Raw genomic sequence first — 18,591 nt, 5'->3', positions numbered from 1 at the left:
CTTCTGCAAGATTAAAAGGGATAATCTCTCATTAGAAAACAGTGCCCTGCTGGTGATAATGTACAGTGCTGTCAAGTAACAGCAGTCTAGTAGGGTTTTCAAGAATAATAATAATTTGGATTTATATTCCACCTTTCTCTCCTGTATGGAGCCTCAGGGTGGCTTACAAAAGGTGGCTTTCCCTTCCTCTCCCTACAACAGACACCTTGTGAGGTAGGTGGGGCTGAGAGAGTTCAGGAGAACTGTGACTAGCCCAAGGTCACCCAGCAGGAATGTAGGAGTGTGGAAACACATCTGGTTCACCAGATAAGCCTCTGCCGCTCAGGTGGAGGAGCGGGGAATCAAACCCGATTCTCCAGATTAGAATCCACATGTTAAGATAAAATAGAAGGTGGGGGGAAATGACGACATAAGCCACTTTGGGTTTCCACTGCAGGGAGAAAAGCAACGTATAAATATGTAAGCTAATGAGAATTGGGGTTGGCTGTGTCCAGAGGTGGGATCCAGCAGGTTTTCACAGGTTCCCGAGAGTAGGCTACTAATTATTTGTGTGTGCCGAGAGGGGGTTACTAATTGGTCATTTTGCCACGTGATTTTTGCCTTAGTTACGCCCCTCCTCTCAGCAGTAGCGTGCAGAACTTGAAGCAGTCTAGCAGGAGGTGCACTGGCGTGCTTGGCGGCCTGCGCCTGCGTGCATTCGTTTCCCGCCTAAGGACCGGTGCAGCGGCTACGTCCTTGCCACAGCCCCGACCAGGAATGCCCCGCCCCCAGAAAGCCCAGCCACGCCCCCCTCATTGCCCAGTCCCATTGGTGGTGGCTCACATACGGTTCCAGATCCCACCACCATGGGAACCTGTTACTAAAATTTTTGGATCCCACCACTGGCTGTGTCTTAAGCATCTTGGAAAGTCACTGATTTAGCTGTTCTTTTTGCCTTTCCAGATTGAGCAGCATCAATGCAGGAAAGCTTTCCAGAGGAGACCTGGGCGACTGTTTCATCCCTTGCACACCCAAAGGGTGCATGGAACTCATCCGGCAAACAGGTGAGGACCAAGAGAGCGTGTGCGATCACCATCACCAAGAAGGATGACATTTGCAGAAGAAGAAGAGTTTGGATTTATATCCCACCTTTCTCTCGTGTAAAGAGACTCAAGGTGGTGTACAAGCTCCTTTCCCCACAACAGACATCTTGTAAGGAAGGTGGGGATGAGAGAGTTCCAAAGAACTGTGACTAGCCCAACATCACCCGGCAGGAATGTAGGGCTGCGGAAACAAATTCCGGTTCACCAGATAAGCCTCCGCCACTCAGGTGGAGGAGTGGGGAATCAAACCCAGTTCTCCAGATTAGAATCCACATGCCAAACATACAATTCTTACTCGTGACACAGACATGCAATAACTCGGGGCATAACTCGGATTCAGGTCAAGAGGGACAGGGAGTTTAACAGCTTACGATACTCTTATCAAATGACTAACTGCCTTATGCTGAACTTCTACTGAAGAAGATTGTTTTTTGGAAAATGTGGAATACATGCAGAGCCTGTTTTAGATGCTCAGACGGAGAGAAATGAGAAGTCTATTCTATTTGGATGACCTCCGAGACTTGTGCCTTAATTGCAATTTTTTAAATTTACATGGACAATTGAGTTGTTTTTGTTTTCCTGGTCCAAGAAGAGGAGGAAGCTAATATAATCAGACTGCATAAACCTCCACGTTCTTAATGGGTTCTTGGATGTTTGTATATTTAATTGTATGTCTAAATTGTTTGTTATGAATCACACTATGTTAGGAATCACATTAAGCACAAAAAACCCACTGTGCACTTTATGATGAGGCTTGTGTATCAGCGGGATATATCTTTGTGTTTTGGAGCTTATCCGCTATACACGATTGGCTATTGGGTTTTCACATTTCTCAGCGGCACAGAGATTGACCGTGGAGTACAGGAAGAAAATTCACAGGCAAACTTCATCCAGGCCTTTTAGGGTTCCAAAGTGTTGAAAATGAAGTTCTGTCTTGCAGGAATCCAAGTGGCAGGCAAGAGAGCCGTGGTGATTGGGCGGAGTAAGATAGTCGGCGCGCCGATGCATGACCTTCTGCTATGGAACCACGCCACGGTGACCACGTGTCACTCCAAGACTGCATCGCTGGCTGAGGAGGTGAGATTGGAGAACTTCTCTTATTGTGGGGAAGGCTGTGAAAATGTGGTCCTCATGTTTTTACACTTTGTGTTATTGGTTGGCATTTGCATTTAATGTTTGGAAACTGCAGAGCGGCACGTAAGCAAAGGTTTGTGTCAGCTATAACCCAGGTATAAGGAGCCAGTTCAGTGTTACGATTGGAGAGCTGGGCTAGGGCCTGTGAGATTTGGGTTCAAATACTTGTTTATGTCTGAAGTTCATTTTGTCACCCTCTGGTCCATCACAGTCAACTTAACCTGCCTTATAGTGCTGTCAGGTCGCAGCTGATTTAATGATAACCCTGAAGGGGTTTTCCAGGCAAGAGATGTTCAGAGGTGGTTTGCCGTTGCTTGCGGCTGTGTAGCAACCCTGGACGTCCTTAGTGGTCTCCCATCCAAATACTAACCAAGGCTGTATTTTGAGGCCTGATGATATCAGCTAGGCCTTGCGCGGCCTGGGACCCTTGTATCTTCGGGACCGCATTACCCCATATGTCCCGGGTCGACCTCTGCGTTCAGCAGAGGCCAATTTACTGGAGATCCCTGGCCCCTCAATGACGCGGCTGGCCTCCACTCGGGCCAGGGCCTTTACAGCTCTGGCCCCTGCCTGGTGGAACACTCTACTACCAGCTGTCCGGGCCCTGTGGTGCAGGAGAGTTCATAGGGCCTGTAAAGGGCTCCGAGGGTGTTTCCCACCGGACAGTCGGAGAGGCCAGCCGCTGAGGATGCCCCCGCCCCCCCTTGCTCTACAGGGGTCCCCAACATCATCGGGACCCACTATTTTGTTCCTGGGAGGGTTGCATATGGGTTTTGTGGGACATTGTTTTAGAATAATTGTTTTTAACTTATATGTATGTTTTTATATATGATATTCTATTGTTCACCGCCCTGAGCCCTCCGGGGATAGGGCAGTATATTCATTCAATCAATCAATCAATCAATCAATCAATCAATCAATCAATCAATCAATAAATGGGGCCACCTAGGTCTGGGCGCCTTGTCTCACAGGATTCATGTAATTTATTGTTCAGAAAAAGAAGTGTTTGGATTTATACCTTGCTTTTCTCTCCTGTAAAGAGACTCAAGGAAGCTTCTAAACTCCTTTACAACAGATACCTTGTGAGGTTGGTGGGGCTGAGAGAGTTCCAAAGAACTGTGACTGACCCAAGGTCACCCAGTAGGTTTCATATGGAGGAGGGGGGAATCAAATCCAGTGCACCAGATAAGAGTCTGTCACTCATGTGGAGGAGTGGAGAATCTAACCACTACTCTGGCTCTCAGTTTATGTCCCACCCTTTCTCCTCAGATGAAGGACCCTGATTGCCTTCCATCATTCTGTTATTTCCCACTTTATGCTCACAACAGCCACCTGATGAGGTAGGCCAGGGTGGAAGTGTGAATGGGCCAAGTTCACCCAGCAAGGTCCCATGGCAGAGTGGTGATTTGAACCTGGGTCTTCCTGGTCCTACTTTAGCGCTCTAATCACACTTGGTTACTGGGAAGACAAAATGTGCGTGTGTGTAAAAATATACATGGATCATAGGAGCAGCAGTGGCGTAGGAGGTTAAGAGCTTGTGTATCTAATCTGGAGGAACCGGGTTTGATTCCCAGCTCTGCCGCTTGAGTTGTGGAGGCTTATCTGGGGGATTCAGATTAGCCTGTACACTCCCATACACGCCAGCTGGGTGACCTTGGGCTAGTCACAGCTTCTCAGAGCTCTCTTAGCCCCACCCACCTCACAAGGTGTTTGTGGTTAGGGGGGAAGGGCAAGGAGATTGTAAGCCCCTTTGAGTCTCCTACAGGAGAGAAAGGGGGGATATAAATCCAAACTCTTCTTCTTCATCATACCCTCCTACCGAGTCAGACCATTTTTCTATCTTGTCTGGCACAGTTTGATAAGTGCCCTTTTGCAAATATTTTCTATTGAGGACTTTCCAAGCCTTCCTTCTGGAGTCCTTTCCTGTCCAGAGATGTGAGGACTTGTAGAAAGTCCCAGTTTTTGTGCAAAATACATGTTCTGGCATTGAGCAGAGGCACCATCTAAGCTGCGTTGATTCAGTTCCCAGAACATGATCATTCTGCAAGCTTAGACTTCCAATAGATTCTGCTAGAAGATTAATACAAAGCAACCAGCATCTGGCACAGCTGTGAGAAGTGAACATAGTGGGGACTATGGAAGCAGATGTTGAGGTCTTGAGGACCACCTCTAGTGTGTTGTTGTGGGTTTTTCAGGTTGTGTGTCCGTGTTCCAGTAGCATTTTCTCCTGGCTTTTCACCTGCATCTGTGGCTGGCATCTCCAGAGAATCTGATCCTCTGAAGATGCCAGCCACAGATGCAGGCAAAACGTCAGGAGAAAATGCTACTGGAATACGGCCATACAGCCCAGAAACCACACAACGCCCCAGTGATTCTGGCTGTGAAAGCCTTCGACAATACAACCTCTAGTGTCTCTGCTTGGAAAGGATTTGGGAAAAGGCAAATCTTCCCTTAGAGAGCCAGTGTGGTGTCACGGTTAAGAGCAACGGACTTTTATCTGGAGAACTGGGCTCAATTTACCACTCTTCGCATGAGTGGCAGAGTCCAGTCTGGAGAACTGAGTTCGATTCCTGTCAGGTCTTGAGACTGAAGTCAATAAGCGGACTCTGGATGCTGGATTAGAAGTCTTTATTGATAACAGCTTGTACCTGGTTTTCAGAAAGCCAGTTCTGCCAGACTATGACAATACGGTTGCCTTTATCCCCTCAGAGTTCCCACCATAAATCCCCCCCTTCCCGTTTCCCATAGAATGTGAGAATAACACAAGCGGACTTTGGATGCTTGACCAGAAGTCTTCATTGATAACAGCTAGTACCTGACTTTCAGAAAGCCAGTTCTGCCAGTCTATGACAATATGGTTGCCTTTATCCCCTCAGAGTTCCCGCCTGGAAACAGCTAAAACCCGCTGTTCCCTTTGTAGGAATTTTAATAGCTGGATGCCATCTTTTTAACTTATATAGAATGAATGCTGCTTTTAAACTGTTTTAATGTTTAACATATTTATTGTCCCACTACTGTTGTGAACCGCCCTGAACCCTCCGGGGGAGGGCGGTATAAAAGTTGAATGAATGAATGAATGAATGAATGAATGAATGAATGAATGAATGAATGAAAAATAAATAAATAAATAAATAAATAAATACCCCCCCCCCCTTCCTGTTTCCCATAGAATGTGAGAATAACACAATGGAAAGAAAGATGTTTGGGAGTTGAGCAGCCAGCACCGTAATAGTTCTCAGCCACCTGCCACCCCCTCCCACTGGGAAGGCACGAGGGTTGCTCCTAGTTAGCTAATTAGCATCAAAGGAAACCAAAAGGAAAGGGAAAGATCCATTAACATATCAGAAGGCGAAGACGGCTTCCCCCTCCCCCACAGCCTTGCTCCTAAGCCCAGATCCTTGATGGCAGGAGGGGCACATCCTGACAATTCCCCATTCCTCCACATGAAGCCTACCCGGTGAGCTTGGACCAGTCACAGTTCTCTCAGAACTCTACCACTGCAAGTGAAGGCAGGCGGTGGCAAACCACCTCCAAATGTCTCTTGCCTTGAAATCCCTACGGGAGAGAGCTTTCATTTCTGAGCCACTCACTAGCCCTTTGCTCAGGGCTAAAGTTGTCAGTTTCCTAAATGTTCCATAGAGACATCCTTATGTTCTTAAGTAAAGATGCTCTTATATATTGACCTTTCTTATGTCCCCCACCCTAAATCCAGGGTCCAGGCCCCTTCCGCACATGCAGAATAATGCACATTCAATCCCCTTTTACAATTGTTTGCAAGTGGATTTTGCTATTCCGCACAGTCAAATCCAGCTTCAAAGTGCATTGAAAGTGGATTGAAAGTGCATTATTCTGCATGTGCGGAAGGGGCCCATGTCTCTCTCTTTGTGTGTGGTGTGTTTTACAGGCATGTGGTGTGTTTTACAGGTCAGCAAAGCAGAGATCTTGGTGGTCGCCGCTGGCAAAGCTGAAATGGTGAAAGGCGAGTGGATTAAACCGGGGGCGGTCGTGATAGATTGCGGGATCAACCACATTCCAGGTAATGGACTAAGAAAGAGGTGTCAACTTCCATGGCGTTGTTTTGTTTGTTTATAAAAGTATTTCTTTGTTTATTAAAAGTATTTATACCCTAGCTTTCTACAGCCATGTTCAAGGCAGCTTATCAAACACAAAATGGTGTGTGGGAATATATGGAAATGTGTTTTAAGTTTTCCAGGTTCCGGAAAGCTAAGCACGTGTGGTGCACCCCCAGTGGGAGCTAGTTCTGTTGGCCTCCTGGAAATGTACATCTGGAAATGTTCAGAGGTGGTTTGCCATTTCCTGCCTCTGTGTGGACTGAGAGAGTTCTGAGTGACTGGCCCAAACTCACCCAGCAAGCTTTATGTGGGCTAGTGGGGAATCGAACCTGGTTCTCTAGATTAAAGTCCGCCACTCTTGACCATTACACCACGCCGGCCCTCTTCAGGTGGGTGTGCCTCCCCCAAAATCCTTTCCGAGTGGAGACACTAGAGGTCATACTCTGGACCTTCCTTATGCAAACAACATTTCTCAGGTGTAAACAGAACTTTTGACACCAGTAAATAACGAAGCAGTAGACTCTAATCTAGAAGAAGAGGAGGAGTTTGGATTTATACCCCACCTTTCTCTCCTGTAAGGAGACTCAAGAGGCTTACAGTCTCCTCCCCCGCCCCAACACACACAACATCAAACACCCTATGAGGTGGGTGGGGCTGGGGGAGCTCCAAAGAACTGTGATTTGCCCAAGGTCACCCAGCAGGAATGTAGAGTTTGGATTTGGATTTATATCCCCCCTTTCTCTCCTGCAGGAGACTCAAAGGGGTTTACAATCTCCCTGCCCTTCCCCCCTTACAACAAACACCCTGTGAGGTAGGTGGGGCTGAGAGAGCTCCGAGAAGCTGTGACTCGCCCAAGGTCACCCAGCTGGCATGTGTGGGAGTGTACAGGCTAATCTGAATTCCCCAGATAAGCCTCCTGTAAGGAATTCCATAGACGCAGAAATAAAAGGCTTTGGGAGTAAAAGTCCATTTATTAAGACATCTTAGAAAAGCCTGGCAAATTACCGCATGATTAACAGGAATGACACTTCCATGAAGCACAGGTTATAATACTCATTCACCCATCCCCATCACACCTTCCTGCTTCCCATAGGAACAGAGTCTTCATCCTCCCGCCAAAGAGATAAAGTCTCCGCCCGATGCATCTGGCCCTTCGCCCGGGCTGTGGAGATGTACTCAAGGTTACTTCACTATCAGCACTACCATTGAATCCTTTACACTCTGCCTCCCTAAAGAAGACCCTTCCCCCCAGGTTTATCTTGGAAGAGCGCCGTGAAATACTTAGAAAATAGGAGTGGGGAGCTTCAATATTTTCGGAATAAACCCATTGATTATGCCCAGGAGGAATATCCCACTTAAGAAATCTAAATATTGCAAGCGTTTGCGATTAAAGCTGCAGAGTCCAGGATAAGCGTCAATTTAAGTGAAAGTGCTTGTGGCCATCAATAATAGTCGGTGGGGCCTCTCTGGTGAATTACGTGCCAAGGCATCGGAGCGGGAACCTCATGAGCAAGCTGGGAATAGAAGAACCAGGATGGATGTTACTAAGAGAGTTAGGCAAATCTGAGCCGAGTGACATCATTAATCCCTTTTAGTAATCTGAAAAGGTCCCACAAATCTCTTGCCAGAAGTTTGGAATATTTATGCCGCGTCTCACAAGAGATTTTTTTGTAGATAAATGCACCCAGAATACCGCACTAGAGGGAAATCTGAGCGGTGTTTATCAGCTTGCAGTTTTAGAGGAGTCCTTGCTTTGTTATAAGAAGCGGTCTGGACCGACTTCCATCCCTCGGCTAGGGGATGAAATCCATTGTTAAGAAATTCTGGGGGTCCAAAGCAGCTTCTTGGTGGTTGTAGCAACGGGGCGGAAGGAAGCGACCAGACACAATTTCAAAGGGGTTTCTTTGTACTACTATGAACCGCGTTGTTGTAGAGCCTCGCAAGCGGGGAATAATATTTCAGCACCAATTGTCTTAGTATGGTAGCGTTGGTGTAACTCGCGTAAACACTGCTCCTAGGGGTTCTGTTAGTTCTCTCCGTCTGCCGTCGCGCATTATGAACGTAAAGTGACGGCGATACCGGGCGACTCCCAACAACCCCAAAAGCGCTTTTCCAGAACTTTGAGATGAATTGGGAGGACGTGATGGGAGACCACCTTATACTTGGTGGAATGGAGACGGTAAACATGTTGAATAAACAGCGGTGCCAATTTAGGAGTGAGGAGGGGATGGAAGCACATGCGGGAATAAAATGGAGCTTGCTTTAGAGGAATAAAGTCTACCACCACCCATAAAATCATTATTGCCGCTGACTTTTCGGGCAAATCTGTAATGAAATCCATGGAGATGACTTCCTCAAGAAGCTACGGGGAGAGGTTTCAATAGTCCATAGGGCTTTCGGGATGGTGGTTTTGGCTTCTGCACAAACCGAGCAGCCCTTTAGCGTGATGCGCTCCTTAATAGCTGGCGTGCGCCACAGGAACTGCCGTATGGCTAAGTGCAGAGTTTTCAAAAGCCAAAATGTCCAGCCAGGCGGGCATCGTGGCAGCTTCAAGAACCTGCTTGGCGGAGGAGGGGGAGCCGCGTACCAGCATTCCCCCCCTCCGGCCAAACTCCCATTCTCCCAAGCGCGGTGGAGTCTCAACCTCGGCAGCTGGAGGCTTCATCAGCCCCGCCTCTCCCTCCAGTTCGAAGGCTGAAAGGAGAGACGAGACTGGGAGCGGGGGTGGAGGAGGAGAAGTGGGCGGGTGAGATCGGTGACATGTTTCAACCCCAGCTGGGAGGGGTAAGAACAGTGCGTGGAATGGCTCGTAAGGGCAGTTTGCAGGAGGTGAGCCACGGGCAATTTGTTGGTTTTCTCCAGGGAAAAGTGGACTGTAAAGAGAAACGAAAGAAATCGGCCGCGAGAAGTTGTTCTGCGGACATCTTGAGGGTGGAAAAAGAGCTGCCAGGTTTTTATGATCCCGGACCAAACTTGAAAGGGGTGCCTTGTAGCCCCTCAGCCAGTGGCGCCAAGTGGGAGAGTGCTGCTTTGATGGCGCCAGTCTCCTTGTCTCCCACAGTCCAGTTGGAGTTCAGCACCAAGAGAATTTTTTTAGACAAATGGCACACGGAACCAGTCTACCATCTTTATTTTTTCTGGCAGCAGAGGGCTGCCCCAAGTGCTTTATCCGAGAATCCCGTGAACTACAAGCGGGAGATCCGGGTCAGGGTGCTTTAGGATAGGTTCCGGATGGTAAGCACTTAGATTTTAATAGTTGAAAGGCTGTTTGACATTCCTCAGACCAGAAAGGGGCCCGGGCTTGTGGATACAGTGGATCTTTACCCACATAGATGCGTAAGAGGTCTGTGAGAGGAGGAATCAGTTCAACCAATTGGTATAAAATCACGATGAAGTAGCCAAAACCAAGGAGCGACTGGAGTTCTTTGCGGTTGGTGGGGGCGAGGCGGTAAGGAGGACTCATGCGTCAATTTTAACAGGATCATTTTAAGCCCTCGGCGTAGATCCGGTAACCCAAATAGTCAATGGAAGTCTGATAGAAACAGCATTTGGAGAGCAGCGAAGAGAGTTGTCAAGCAAGCGTTTCCAATACCTCAGAACCAATATTTCATGCTCTTCTATGGTTCGCGAGTAAAATTAAGGGCGTCATCTAAGTATACAACCACCTCCCTTGTACAGTAAATCCTTGGAGAACTTCGTTGATAAAGGGCCATGAAAGCTCCAGGGGCCCACTTAAGCGAATAGCGTTATTAAATATTCAAACTGCTCCAAACTTTGTGGTTAAAAGCGAGTCAGGTGTTCATAACCTTCAACCAATTCTGACTCTGTAGTAAAGGCTTCTCTCCAAGTCCAATTTAGTAAAATCGTCCTTTGCGAGTGCATCTAAGATTACTTGATCAAAGGCAAAAGGATATTCATTGGACAGGGGAGACCGCATTTGAGACCTACGATGTCGGGTGCAAAGCCGTGAAGAACCCATCTTTCTTTTGACAAACAAAGCAGAATGGAACTGGCGTGTGTGTGTGTTTGGTAATACATACGATATAAACCATGAGCAAAGGTTCTTGTCTAAGAAGGCTGAAGTTCCTTCCTCCCTCATTGGGACTCATCGCATATGTAGATTCTACCCTTGTTAGTTGTGCTAGTTTGTATTACAATTCTTACAGTCAAGTGTCTCTATTAGAGATTTGGCAACCTGATGCATTCCTGCTCCCTGAAAAAACTCTGGCTAGATCCTGATATGCAGGTGGGATGCCAGTGGAATCGGGAGCAATCAACATGAAGCCAGAGAGGGTGTGTGTCCTGGGAGGCGTTGGAGTTTCTTCCCAATTCATGTCTACCGCAGGGAGGGGTCATGAATTCTAGGATCCTTCCAAATGAATTTTGGTCTGCGTAACAATAACCAAGGCATGCCCAAAACTATGGAGTGTTTATTACCCACTGAAACTACCTTTTCCCAATGGTCGCCAGTGATGGGTGGAACCGCTGTGTTTTGTACTGGGCCGGTCCTGTTCCGAGGGGCTGTCAACCATTTGGGTGAATGGTATGCTTAGGCCAGGGTAGTTCCTGTCTGTAACCTTAGCTCCTCTGCTACCTGGGTCGCATTAAGCAGTGGAGAGCAGCCGAATCCACAAGGGCCGAGCTATACGCGAAGTGTGTTTAGCGGCTGGCCAGAAATGCTTGAACAGTAGGCCGGAGCGCTGCCTTCACCACCGCTATTAGGAGTCGGGCCGAAGCGTCCGGGGCTGAAGAAAGGCAAACAGCTGCTTCCCTCCTCTGGGTCGCCTTCGTCACCGGGCGACGAAGCCAGTGGGAGGCGCCCTGACCTGGGCGCGGTGGTTTGGCAGACGGAGGCGCGGAGTTGAGCGTTGGTTTTGCTTCTTGGGACAGTTACGCTAGATGACCTGGCCCTCCGTGAGTAAAGACACAATCCAAGTCGGGCGACGGCGCTCAGAGGTGGTTTAGGGATAGTTGGGCTTGGATTTGGTGGACACAGTAGTGGTTTTAGGGCGGGCGGCCTGACGAAGCCGTGAGTCTCCAAACGAGACGCCACCTGGAGACCCCAACTGATCCAATCTGTACGGTACGAGGAACTCAATTAAAACACCGCTTCATCGAGTTTGCTGTCCAATCGCATTCGAGAAGTATTCGTGATTTCCATGCTGCTCAGGCCACTCAGGAGGAAGCTCCAGCAGCCGCCGCAGACGAATTCACGGACAATTCTGCAAACGGGCGTGTTGCCTTGCTGGATGGTTTTGATGGTGCGGATAGCTTCATTCCCCGCGCCTGATCTTGAAAGCCTAAAGCTTGAGGAATGCGGCACTGGCAATGAGTCCTCATCCTGCAACTAAAACAAAGTCATTTAACCAGTCGGGCTGCTGCCCTGATCCAGGACTGAGCCGATGTCCCGCATTTTTTCGCTCAGACCGTATAATCATCATAGTCTTCCAAGTGGGCATTGAGTTGCAAGATGAAGTAGGCTTGAAGCTGTCCCATCAAACGGGCTGGTATCGGGCCTATAGTAGCCCCGCTCGGACGGCCCTGGCTTCGCTGGGGAGGTGGCTGGCGCCTGGCTGAGCAGGTAGGTTGGGCAGGCAGCTGCTGTACTGGGGCCTGGAATCGGGGCGCCATGCGCTACGCTAGTGGCGGGACCCAGGTACGCGGCCCCTGGCACCGCATGATCAGTAACAGCATAGGCTCCAACTTCAGTTCTGGTCTGCTGCCTCCTTAGTTCCTCCAACGAGCCAGCTCCTCTCCTGGCGCAGCCATCGCATCTTGGTGCGCATGCAAAGCAGCTTTTTCTGCTCTCTAACTTAACCAGTTCGGTTCCGCTAAGGGCTTCAGTGAGTTCACTTTATGCGGCGCGAGAGCCTGAACGCCACAAGGTTACAAATCCAGTCTGACTGTTCCAGGACTTTATCATGGACTGACAGATTCTAGCATATTGTCGCTGGAGCTGCCTTTGCACGGTCCAACTCGAAGCTGGACTTTGCGCTGTTGTTCCCGGCCCCTCTGCAGGTTTTCGCTTCTTAAGGTAACTGTGCCCGCCTTCCTCCCATAGCTGGCGCTCACGTTCCATGCCGCTTTGGGCATCTCGAAGTCGCTTCCACTTCCTCATCCCAGTCTTCTCGATGGGAGAGGAAACCGTCCGCTGGGGAATGCAGGCTTTCAGACTCTTCGCCATCAGGAAGCTTGTTAATCGGAGACACCGTGAAAGTCGCCGACACCGGTGGCTCCCCCCCCCTCGAGGCACCTCAGGTGCCGTCGCCGGACCGGGATGGGGTCCGACAGCCGGGCACGGATAATTCTCCCACTCCAGGTTGAGTCCCGTGTCCTTTGGATCGGCCCCAGTGCTGTGCCACGGTGGTTCCTGGGAGCAATACCAAAATACTTAGGTCCAGGAATCGCTCAATGGACTCTGCCGCGATGAAAGGTGGTCGTCCTCGCCTCTCCATGACAGGTTGCATCTGGAGGTTTGTAATCCACACGGAACGGTAGAGATCCGATCCACAGGCTGACCATGGATAATACGCCTAAACGACTCCATGAAGTCCCCATTGTCGCCGCTACCGCCCCTCGCTCAACGGAGTAAAGGAAGACTCGTGTTGATACGAGGACGGGAAGAGCCACCAGCGAGGCCCGCTTCCTGCCGGTTTCTCCAGATCCAGAAGGGAAAGGTCGAGCTCCTTTGGGGCTACCGCACCTTCCGCAGTAACATTCAACCTCTCCATCGCAAGACAAGAGGTCCACTGCACAAGAATATAGATGAATTCAAGATTCCTGCCACAATGTAAGGAATTCCATAGACGAAATAAAAGGCTTTGGGAGTAAAAGTCCATTTATTAAGACATCTTTAGAAAGCCTGGGTACACGAGTGGCAGGGAATGACACTCTCGCCAGAAGCATTGGTGTTATAATACCATTCACCCCATCCCCCTTCCTGCTTCCCATGGGAACAGAGTCTTCATCTCCCGCGCAAAGATAAAGTCTCCGCCGATGCATCTGGCCCATCGCCCGGGCTGTGGAATGTACTCAAGGTTACTTCACTATCAACACCATTGAATCCTTTACACCTCCACAGCTCAGGCGGCAGAGCTGGGAATCAAACCTGGTTCCTCCAGATTAGATACACGGGCTCTTAACCTCCTACGCTACTGCTGTAGATGTGGAAACACATCTGATTCACCAGATAAGCCTCTGCCACTCAGGTGGAGGAGTGGGGAATCAAACCCGGTTCTCCAGATTAGATATACGGGCTCTTAACCTCCTACGCCACTGCTGTAGGAGTGTGGAAACACATCTGATTCCCCAGATAAGCCTCCGCCACTCAGGTGGAGGAGTGAGGAATCAAACCCGGTTCTCCAGATTAGAATCCACCTGCTCTTAACCACTACACCACGCTGAAGCTTGAGCCAGGTTTTGAATGGAACCACGAGGCCATTGAGGCCCCCAGTGACTGAACTACTGAATCAGAGGCTGGATTGTGAGTTAGTCGCTTTTGGTTGCCGTCTCTCTGCGGAGTTTTCTCTTCGGTTCTAAGGATTTGGATCTCAGGTACGTAAACAAGAGGATTAGTCATATCGGCAAGCTGCTGCCGTCCTCCCACTTCTCTTTCTTTCGAGAGAGGGAAGCTTTTATAAGCGAAAAGTTGTTTATTGCCGTTACCTAATGGAAGGGTGGGGGGGGGGGGGTTGTATGTTTCTTTGTTTAAAGCATTCCTCCGGCTCCCATTATTTTAGTTTTAGTTTGGTGACAGTTGTGGCAGATAGAAATAAGTCATTCCCACAATGCACTTTAAAAGGGGCTTCTTGGGGATGGCTTTGAATGCTAAAGTTCACCCAAAGAGCCCATCTCCTAATACAGGAGAAGAAGAGAAGGGTTTGGATTTATACCCCACCTTTCTCTGCTGTAAGGGGCTGACAAACACCTTTCCCTTCCTCTCCCCACAACAGACACTGTGATGAGGTAGGTGGGGCTGAGAGAGTTCAGAGAGAACTGTCACTAGCCCAAGGTCACCCAGCAGGCTTCAAGTGTAGGAGCGGGGAAACAAGTCCAGTTCACCAAAGCAGAATCCACCACTCATGTGGAGGAGCGGGGAATCAAACGTGGTTCTGCAGATTAAGAGTCATCTGCTCTTGACCACTACACCACACTGGAGAGCCAGTGTGGTGTAGTCGTTAAGAGCTAGCAGTGATTTTCTGCGGTGTCTGGCAAGTTAGTTATATTTTTTTAACAGTCTTTCATATCACTTACCACCTCCTCCTTTTAACTGGCGGTGTTGGGGATTGAACCTGGTCCTTTCTGCAAGCCAAGCAAACGCTCTACCCCTGAGCCATAGGCCTTGTCGGTATGAAACAGAGATTGGTTCTGCTCATGATTCTGAGTAAATGGGGTGTATCCAGTGGTGGGATCCAAAAAATTTAGTAACAGGTTCCCTCGCCGGCCCCCCCTCAGCAAAGGGGGCAGAAGCGTACCCAGGCAAACCTGAGCCCTGGGCAAAACCTGAGTTGGATGCCGCCCCCCGCCCCCCATGGGCAGCCACCCCACCACGACCCCAACAAATTTTTTTGCACCAGGTCATTTCTAAATCATCATCGCATTATAGAAAATGCCCCAACTCACAAATCTGAACACAGCAATGGTGAAACACACAGGTTTTTTGATAGAGACTGGTGAGATAAAAGGTACGAAAGGCTGAGAATCAATGAATTGCAGTACTGAAAGGGATTAACCCAGTTCAGGGAGTTACATTATTAGTCGTAATTGCCATATGGAACCTTCACGTTCAAAGGCAGGATGCGTCTCGGAGAGACGAGGGCGTGGAGACGGAAAAGCGGACCCAATGAGTAACCCCCTCTCGGCACACACAAATAATTAGTAACCCACTCTCGGGAACTGGTGAGAACCTGCTGGATCTCATCTCTGGATGTATCCACCAGATTTTAAGAAATCAGCAGATTTATTGTGACGTAAGGAACAACTCACCTTGTCAGAAGCGCAAATGTTCTCTCTTTGACCAGTTTTTCCTCCTCTTCTGATGTGCAATGTGTCTTCTCTCCCCACCCCACATCTCTCTTTCCCAGATAGCACAAAGGCCAGTGGGAAAAGGGTAGTCGGTGACGTGGCTTACAAGGCAGCCAAGGAGAAAGCCTCTTACATCACCCCAGTGCCTGGCGGAGTTGGACCAATGACTGTGGCCATGCTGATGCAGGTAGGTCTGCGGGAGGGAATCTCAACCTTTTTAAGTTCATGGTTTCAGCTTTAATTCAGATACAGTGTGATGGGTGATGAGTATTCCAAGAGTCCTAGGCTATAGAGTTGAGGGAATAAATTGGGAATAGAACAGGTCATTGCAGGAATGGGTAATAGTTACCTGATCCTGAAGTGGAAGGGTCCAAAGATAAGAGTCCAGTGACCCTTGTCAGAATCCAAAAGAGAGGGTGAAAGCAGCCCTGGAAACAGTGCAACTGGACCAGAGCATAGCCCAGAAATACTGAACAAAGACTGCGGGGTCAGCAGGCTAGTGACAGGAACAGTTGTCCCTCTAGCAGTGTTAAGAGAAGTAATCTTTCCCAAACAAAGAGTCTTTGTCCTCCAGGGGAGTCCAGTACAGTGGATGTTTGGCTTAGTGTCCAAAGCGAGGGAGCGTCCAACCGTTGATTAGTTTTTGGGTGGCATTGACAAGACCACGTGTTCAGGGTTATTCCAATTCAAAGTGAGGTGGCAGCTCCCAGAGGTAGAACAGGTTACAAGTGATAGAATTAACGAGGTAGAGAGAAATATATGGAATTGGAAAGAAAAGTGATATTGAAATGGTATAGAACACCAAAACAACTAGCATATATGATGAAAGGACTCAGCCCTAAATGCTGGCATTGTGGAGATCAGGAGGCATATTATAGCCATATGTGGATGGAATGTATAGAAGTGAAAAAATTTTGGACAACTGTAATGTTATATATCGAGAAACTAGTGAAGATTAATATTGGGATAAATAACGACTTAATGTTCATGGGTGTAATGGAGGATAGAAGGGTAGATAAAAAAATAGAATAGAATAGAATAGAATCTTTATTGGCCAAGTGTGATTGGACACACAAGGAATTTGTCTCCGGTGCATATGCTCTCAGTGTACATAAAGAAAATACATTTGTCAAGAATCATAAGGTACAGCACTTAATGATTGTCATAATATAAAATATAGCTATATGTACAAAATGATGATCAAAGCAGCACATGCAACAATAGCTTTAGGCTGGGAAAAAGAAAAAATGGACAATCCAGAAATGGTTGGAATACATCTGGGAACAAGTGACACTGGACATTTTCGACATAATAACAAAGAATCAACTGTGGCAAGATAAACAGAGCGAAATCTTGAAGATATGGACCATATACGCGGACTGGATGAAAGAAGCTGGAGTCAATGAGGAGAAATGGGAGAAAAGATTACAAAGAATGAACTTACTGCTGTTTGTTTGACAAAAATATGAAAAATATAGGGGGGGGAGGGAAAAAAGGGGAAAATGTATTGTTTGAAAACAAATGAAGAAAATGAAGAAGTATTAATATAAATGTAAAATTCAAATGACACAATAAAAATTATTTTTAAAAAAAGAATTAACGAGGTAGAGACTAGCTGGCTGATAGCCATGATTGTATTGGCTGGTTTTAGCATATCCTTTGTGGGCAGAGTCCAGGTACTCCCGGGTCTCAGGGCTGTGGCTGTTTCTCAGGAAAAGTCCACTGTCTTTCAAATAGCTGTCAGTGGGCATACCTGGAATCTATGCATTCCATTGGGGGACAGAGGAACTTTCCCAGACAAGCACACCCTGTTCTCATTGGTGGTTGTGTCTTTTGCATTCCGCTTCAGAGCACAGTGGAAAGCGCCCAGCGTTTTCTAGAGAAATACCAGCCCGGCAAGTGGAATATTCAGTACAACCAGCTGAGTCTTAGAACCCCTGTTCCGAGGTAAGTAACAGCTGGGAAATGAAAGATTCTTACTGGTAGTTTAATTGAAAAGATGATTCTGTTCTGCTTTTTGCTTCATTGAGGGCGGATGAATTGTGAGGTATGCTGTGTTTCGGCAATGCATAGCAAAGCCTTTATTGGCATACATAGAACAACAGCAACAAAACACAGCAAACATAAAAAATTTAAAAGGCAAAAAGGATAACCTCAGATAAATACATATTGTTACTGGCTCTGAATTATTTCCATAACAAAGCTTGCAACCTCTTCACAAAAAAACAGAATCAGAATTGTTCAACAAGAGAAATAATCTAATCGAATCTGTTAACTCAGATTGGAAGAGAGGATGTAGATTGATGTATTTAGGTCTAATTTTAGCAAATTTAGTGCAATGTAATAGCTGGTGAGCCAATGTTTCAACTACCTTAGAGTTACAGCTACACAACCTTTTAGATTTTTCCAGGTTATTAAACCTGCCATGTAGCAAGGCAGATGGCATAACGCTGAATCTAGCAATTGTGAAGGCTCTCCTTGAGCAGGGGTGAGTTAGAAAATATAAGAAGTGGGCCATACGACCCTGCTCAAATGGAATTAAAAATTGTGTGGGAGAGCAAGTTCTTTTAGCTGCTAGATACAGTTCTGCAAATTCCCAATCTAAGAGTCAGCAATGGCAGATGTAATCTGAATCACCGAGGAACTACTGATTTTCAGATCTGGAAGATCCAAGGCAAAACATAGATTCAGTACAAGCCAATATCAAGACACCTGTCTTATCCCAGCTTCCTTTGCAAGGGCTAAGCTCCTCCTGTGTCCCTTTGATGAAATCAGCACCGGCTTCTGCCTGTACCCGTTGTATATATTTCTCAATGTCGGGGCTGGAAAGCTGCCATAGATCATATAGCTGAAACAGGAAGTGAGATATAACAGAGGGTGGGTGTGAAAGAGTGTGACAGAGAGACAGACATGTGCGCACCCACCTCTTTTGATGCATCTTTGAAGATGACAGTGTTGTGTGGAAAGGGGGGGGGGTGTTTGCCCGCATCTCTTGCTCCACTCCAGGAGTTAAGCTTCCCACTCCAGAAAGGAAAAGTCTGAGTATTGTCCTAAATTAAAGAAATCACTGGATTGGAGGCCATAGGTGGCATTTTTCCATGACACAAGAAACTCTCCTGTGACATGAAGCATTTGGGGTCAAAGGGAGGATGTCGCACCAGCAGAAGACCCCGCTGTTATTGAAATAGATCCCTGAACACACGAGGCTGCCTTATACTGAATTAGTAAAGTTTGAATTAGTAAAGTATGGCCTCCCACGGGCATAATGGTAGATAGGG

At 47.7% G+C, this 18,591-nt stretch overlaps 1 protein-coding gene across 1 annotated transcript in view; it reads left to right on the top strand.

Annotated features, from left to right (window-relative positions):
* MTHFD1 (methylenetetrahydrofolate dehydrogenase, cyclohydrolase and formyltetrahydrofolate synthetase 1) overlaps window positions 1-18,591 on the top strand; it is a 79,907-nt gene that overhangs the window by 28,739 nt on the left and 32,577 nt on the right. Inside the window, exons 6-10 of the mRNA XM_048484651.1 lie at window positions 943-1,043; window positions 2,023-2,159; window positions 6,141-6,252; window positions 15,373-15,500; window positions 17,163-17,260. Of these exons, the coding sequence (XP_048340608.1) occupies window positions 943-1,043; window positions 2,023-2,159; window positions 6,141-6,252; window positions 15,373-15,500; window positions 17,163-17,260 (576 nt within the window). The remainder of the gene's footprint in view (window positions 1-942; window positions 1,044-2,022; window positions 2,160-6,140; window positions 6,253-15,372; window positions 15,501-17,162; window positions 17,261-18,591) is intronic.

This window comes from Sphaerodactylus townsendi, linkage group LG02, assembly GCF_021028975.2.
Source record: "Sphaerodactylus townsendi isolate TG3544 linkage group LG02, MPM_Stown_v2.3, whole genome shotgun sequence".
Lineage (NCBI taxonomy): Eukaryota > Metazoa > Chordata > Lepidosauria > Squamata > Sphaerodactylidae > Sphaerodactylus > Sphaerodactylus townsendi.
Note: the sequence above shows the minus strand (reverse complement) of the source record. Positions and strands in the feature narration are given on the sequence as shown.